Source organism: Haliaeetus leucocephalus, unplaced genomic scaffold (assembly GCF_000737465.1).
Source record: "Haliaeetus leucocephalus isolate CR32 unplaced genomic scaffold, Haliaeetus_leucocephalus-4.0 Scaffold395, whole genome shotgun sequence".
Taxonomy (NCBI): Eukaryota; Metazoa; Chordata; class Aves; order Accipitriformes; family Accipitridae; genus Haliaeetus; species Haliaeetus leucocephalus.
In genome coordinates, this window is record NW_010972831.1 from 3,487,001 (window position 1) to 3,492,835 (window position 5,835).

The window sequence follows — 5,835 nt, forward strand, 5'->3', positions numbered from 1 at the left end:
TGTGGGACTGACTCTGCCACCGTAACAAAATAGTGACAAAACAAAAACTAGCCCGGGCAGAACAGAGGTCTGACCAGGCTGCTGCTCAAGTCTTGCCAGGATGAGCATTTTTATTTGTATACCAGAATATTTGGTGTTATAATCAGGGCAGTAGGTGATACCACTGCAGGAAAGGGTGCTGCATGCTGTCTGCAAAACTGGAAGCCTCACCCATGTGGGACCGTGGGGATTCAGTGCCTTGCGCTGCAGAGAAGCACATGCGAAAGCAGAAGGGAAAAGGCAAAACCCTCTCCGTTTTCCAAAACACCCCAAACCCTAAACCCCAACTCAGCAGTGCCAGACCACAAGAAGGATTCCCATGGGGCTCCACACGTGACGCGTGAGATGCAGCCTGCAACGTAGTTGTTCCCACACTCACAGCCCACTCCTGTTCCCTCCGTCCTCCGGTCCCCGGCACTGCTCTGGGCTCAGCTCCTTAAGTGAGAGTTCAGAATTCAACAGAACCAGAACATTAAAAAAAACCCCAAACTGAAAGCCTAAGGCTGCTGACAGTTTCCACACTTTGGAGAATATTTCTGGCCGTGTCTTTGATTCAGAGGGTGGCTGGGAAGCCCAGCTCCTGAAGGGCTTTGGTAACATTTAATTTTCATTCAGAGATCTCCATGCCACACAAAATAACAGAAAAATATACAAGAAACTTCTACCACTTAGATACATCTAAAACCAGTTCATGGTCCAAGTCTTCTTTGGCTTCTCGACCGCCTTGCACGGGCAGCAAAGCCCTCGTGCACGCCTCGCCCATGCTGCCCGAGGTTCTCTGGCTGTGCTGGAGATGCTGCAGCACCTTCACCACATCTCAGCCACCCACGGTGACACGTTGCTGCAGCAGGAATGAGGTTTGGGAGATGGCAGGAGCTTAGGGCACCTGCAGAAATGCCATTTTCTGTGCAGCTTTCATCCTTATCAAGGCCAGCACAGAGCCAGGTGCACAGGTTGATGGTCACAGCCCAGCTGCCACGTTTGCTCTTGCACAATTGCGGCTTGGTATTGCATGGAGTTTAAAAGGCCGTCGATAAATCCCGTGCTGTGCCACGAGCCTTTTCATGTGCTGTGCATGTACGTAGAAACGAAGGCAGCCAGAGCCTGCCACAAAAGCCAGAGCCACACAGATAAACCCCTGCAGACCTGGATACCCTTTGAGTTAAGCAGCTAAAATTAATTTTCGCTGAAGCTGCTTGTGACAGCCCATCACCTCTCCCCAGCCCAGCTCCACAAAGTAATTCCCTCCAGCGAGAAGCACCTTTACAGCAAAAGGCTCCGAGCAGCGTTACCAGAGCTAGGACAGCGAAAACCAATGGGGTGAAACTGTTTTTTGCCTGTGCGTTTCCCAGAAGAGCCCCCAGCAGCCCCAGTCCCTTTTATGAGGAGGACGCGTATCCCCAAGCCTGGTGCCAACAGGGACCAGAAGGTCCCACCACTGCATCCAGAGCATCGCTGTCCCTCCAGGCCGCGGCAAACACAAAAAAATGGGGCACAAAGGGTGGGAGGGAGCAGAAAACAACCCTGAAGCACCATAAGCCCGTGGGGCTGCCACCGCTGCCGCTCTCAGCATCACCCGTCCCACCGGCTGTGCCGGCCAGCGAGGGTCCGCGCCAGCAACGCGGCGCGGAGGAAAGGGGATCAATGGGAAGGCTCAAGGCTTCTCCGGTTCACAGCTCAGAGGGGGACCTCTGCTCCCCCCACGCTGGGGTCGGAGGGACCTCCTGGGCTCCCGCTGCCCCAGCCCAGGCGGTGGGGGCTCAGGTGGCCACAGGGGCGGCCGGCAGCTCCTTGGCGGAGCCGGGGGATGAATCGGCACCGCCGCTGATCACATTCTCGTATTTCGGCTCTTCCTCCGGGGCAGCCTGTCCCTTCGTTTCGACGCTGAGGACTAACTCGGGGCTTTTGCCCCTCTCCGTGGCACCTACAGCATCGCTGGCCCCATCCTGAGCCCCGGTGCTTTTTGGCGAGGGAGATGCGAGAAGGAGGGACTGTCTCTTCCCAGGGAGATGCTGGTGCTTGCTAGAGGATGGCTCAGCGGGAGCCCCCGCGACGCTCTCCCTCTGCTTGCAGCTATTCACTGAGTCTCTCCACTGCGCCAGGGCCCGGCGGGGTGGTTTCTGGATGGCCTCCACGCTCCTCCTCACCTTGGACTCCTCCTTTGCAGCCCACTTGCCTTTCTGCAAGCTGCCCAGCCGCTTGAGCACAGCCTGGACCGGTCCCTCGCCACCCCCCTCCGCCTTGGGGTCCTGCCCAGCTGTTCCCACCATCATGTAGATGGTGGTGACATTGGGCTCCTTCCCCTTTGCCTCCCAGCTGCCGGATTTTGCAGCCGCTTCAAGCGCCTCCACTCTCTGAGCCACATGCCTGGTGCCAGAGACCACCCGCCGGCGTCCCCCCGGGGTGGCCCGGGGCGATGGCCGGTGGCTTTCCTCCCCCTTGCCGAGGGGCTCGGGGTTCTCGTAGCAATCGCTGGCTGGTCGTTCAGCGGGGGGCTCGGCTGCCGTGTCCCCCGGCGGTGGGGACAGCTTGGGTGGTCCCCACGTGGTCTTGGGCTTCCGCCCAGGGCTGGGGGTCTCCGCCGCCCCAAATTTCGTCCCCTCGGCAAAGGACACGGAGGGCCGCTTAGCCCTGGCGATGCTGGAGGTGCGAGGGATGGCAAAGGGCTGCGAGACGTCCTCGGAGTCGAAGGCAGACGGGTCTGGGAGCACCTCGCCGGGGGGGGACGCTCCATCCTGCAGCTCGGCCCCCCCCAGCAGCGGGATGCCTGCGGGAGAAGGGGATGAGAGTTAGGGCTGTTGGAGCTTCCCACCCTGTCCAGGGACACGCCTGGGGACATTGGGACAGGGGCTGATGCAACAGGATTGTCCCTGGGAGCGTTTCCCCGGGAAAAGGTTGTGAAATGGGACTGCCCACACTGGGCACGTCCCTTCACACGAGGCCAAGCACAGCCCCGGTGTGTCCTTGCAGACAGAAAACGAGGGTATGAAAATAAACGCTGCCTTTGCCCAGCACCCATCCCTAGGACGACCAAGGTTGATAACGGGGCAGGATTGACCCCAGGCAGCCCAGAAGGACTGCGGGTGTCTGGGGAAGGGAGGAACAGCCGTGGACGTCACCTTCTCTGGGAGGGACGGAGTACTCGGGTCCCTCGTTGTCGGTGTCGAAGGAGGAAGAGAAGGAGCTGTCTGAAACCCACGCAGCTGATGGCGGCTCGATAAAGCTGGGGTTGAAGGGGATTTCTGCGTCGTGGTGGGAAACTGGGGAGGAAAAGACACCCAGCTGAGCTCGGGCACCCTGGGGTGCTTTGGGGCAGGAGAGCAACGCCTGCCCTGAGCCATGCAGTGGGGCAAGGGGGGATGCAGGCTCCCCCCAGACAGCAACAATACAGAGAGCACGGGATGGGGGTAACACACGGGAAGGGCTCTCAGTTGCTCTGCTTTTTCACCTGTGACTTTGGGAAGTTTGTAGCCACCCAGGGAAAAGCAAGGCATCATAGCACTGAGGTTCGCCAGCACCCCCAGCACGTGGTGCTTCATCCTGGCCACCACGCTATCATCCGGCACGGCCGCCCTGCGCAGGGGAGATGGGTGTGAAGGGACGTGGGAGACGGGGGTTTGCATTGAAGGTTGCAAAATATAAAAGAAATACCTGTCTCTAGCATCTGCTGGGGTGGCTCCACAGCAACAGCAGGCGATGCAGAGCAGCAGCAGCAGGAGAGGGACAAGGATGGCGGCTGCAAGGGCCCCATGGTCCTTAAAACCTGCGAGAAGAAGACGGGTTGAGTCCAGCATGTCCTGCGGCTGCCAAGCCCGTAGAGCTGCCCCAGACAGAAAGCGCAGGAGCTGGCAACTCGTGGTGGGACCAGGAGGCACCAGGTAGGACTGGGCTGCATCGCAGCCATCCGGCACCTTCCCCAGCAAGGATGTTACAGTCCCTTGCCCAGTGCTAAGGAGTAAATTTGAGGTTGCTCTTACTCAACACGCAGTGACCCCGCACAGGGTGGCAGGTCCCCCGGGAGCATTGGCAGGGTGAGGAACAGTTCACGCCATAATATCCTTCCGGACAGGTGTCGTTGCAGCTGGAAGAGAGAGGAAAGGAGGCAAATGTCCCCGGGAAGAGTGGGACCCCAGCCCTGCCCCGCTCCTGGCATTACCTGGCTCCCCAGTAGCCTGCCTGGCAGATACAAACTCCTGACACGGGGTCGCAGCTCCCCGCAACGCACTCGGGGCAGAGGTGCTGGCATCCATCGCCGAAAGTGCCTGCGGGGCAGGAGCTGTTGCAGCTACCGAGACAGAGAGCGAAGCATCAGCCCGCTGCGCCCCAGAGCAGGGACATCCCCGCGAGGACCGGTGGCCTGATCCCGGGTGTACCTGGGTCCCATCCAGCCAGGTTCACAGTGCGGGCAGGACCCCGTCTCTGGGTCACAGACCTCCCCACGCCGGCAGCGGGGACACAGCTGGAGGCAGCCCTCGCCGTGGAAGCCGGGCGCGCAGGGTTCCTTGCAGAGGGTCCCGTTCCAGCCGGGCTGGCAGGCCAGGCAGAAGCCGTCCACGGGTGAACAGGGCTGGCTGCGCTTGCAGCTCCCGCAGCTGCACGGGCAGAAGGGCGGTGAGGCCTCGACACCCACCCCCAGCCCTGCCAAAACACAGGTTTCACCCCACACCAGCGTTCAGCATCAGGTTGGGCCACGGGGAAATACCCTCTAACGCTTAATGCTCTGTAATGGCAACAGGGCAGGAGGCAAGCAGGGAGAGATGCTGTTTTATTGCTGTGGGGAGCGGTATCGAGGATGACCCGATTTTAGGGTGACACCAGCACTTTCTGCTGGCATTAGCGGGACGTTTCTTTTGGGGCAACACCGATGCTGCATCCAACCAGGGATGCTCAACCCCCCCGGGATAGGTCTCCCTGCCCAGCGAAAAGGACAGAGATAACCATGATGACTTTGCCCCCCCAAGGTCTGGCTGTAGCCCCTGGGTACCTGCTGGATCCCCCCTGCTGCCCCCAGCTCACCTGTGCGCACACTGAAACCCGTATTTCCCTGCCGGACAGGGGTCCCGGCAGCTCCTGCCCTGGTAGCCAGGATTGCAGCTGCAGTGCCCGCTGAGGGGGCTGCAGGAACCGTGCAAGCAATCGCAGCGTCGCTGGCATGCCGGCCCCCAAAACCCAGCCTTGCATTCGCACTTGCCCGTCTCCTGGGCGCAGGGCGAGAGGTTGCAGGAGCATTTGAAGCTGCACCTCCTGCCCCACCAGCCCAGCAGGCAGCGGCAGTGGCCGGTGAGCGGGTCGCAGTGGGAGCTGGCGGGGTTGCACTGGCATTGCTTCTTGCAGGTGGGCGCCCACCAGCCCGGTTCGCAACGGCAGGCGCCGGTGAGGGGGTCGCAGCGGCCGTGGGGACCGCACTGGCAGGGGAACTGGCAGAGCCCTCCCCAGTGGTTGGGGTCGCAGGTGCAGTGCCCGCTCGCCGGGTCGCAGCGCCCGTTGGGGTGGCACGGGCAGCTCCGCTTGCAGTCGGGACCCCAGTACCGCTCGGGGCAGGCTGCGAAGGGAAGGAGATGGCGAGGATGAGGAGTGACGGGGAAGGCCGGCAGCCCCCCCGAGCATCCAGGCTGGCAAAGGGGATGGCGAGGGCTGAGCCCTGGGGAAATACTTACGGGAACTGCAGTCTGCTCCGAAGAAGCCGGGTTTGCAGAGGCAAACTCCGGGTCTCACGCAGACTTCGTCTGCCCCGCAGGCGTCCTCCCCCTCGCACAGCGCTGTCGGCGGCAGGGCACGCACGTCAGCGCACGACGG

At 61.3% G+C, this 5,835-nt stretch overlaps 1 protein-coding gene across 1 annotated transcript in view; it reads right to left on the reverse strand.

Annotated features, from left to right (window-relative positions):
• Window positions 1–689: 689 nt before the first annotated feature.
• SCARF1 (scavenger receptor class F, member 1) overlaps window positions 690–5,835 on the reverse strand; it is a 6,469-nt gene continuing 1,323 nt past the window's right edge. Inside the window, exons 3-11 of the mRNA XM_010573618.1 lie at window positions 5,697–5,798; window positions 5,056–5,581; window positions 4,413–4,631; window positions 4,196–4,324; window positions 4,017–4,120; window positions 3,691–3,802; window positions 3,488–3,612; window positions 3,159–3,299; window positions 690–2,806 (exon numbers count right to left, since the gene is read on the reverse strand). Coding sequence (XP_010571920.1) covers window positions 1,800–2,806; window positions 3,159–3,299; window positions 3,488–3,612; window positions 3,691–3,802; window positions 4,017–4,120; window positions 4,196–4,324; window positions 4,413–4,631; window positions 5,056–5,581; window positions 5,697–5,798 — 2,465 coding nt within the window. The 3' untranslated portion in view covers window positions 690–1,799. The remainder of the gene's footprint in view (window positions 2,807–3,158; window positions 3,300–3,487; window positions 3,613–3,690; window positions 3,803–4,016; window positions 4,121–4,195; window positions 4,325–4,412; window positions 4,632–5,055; window positions 5,582–5,696; window positions 5,799–5,835) is intronic.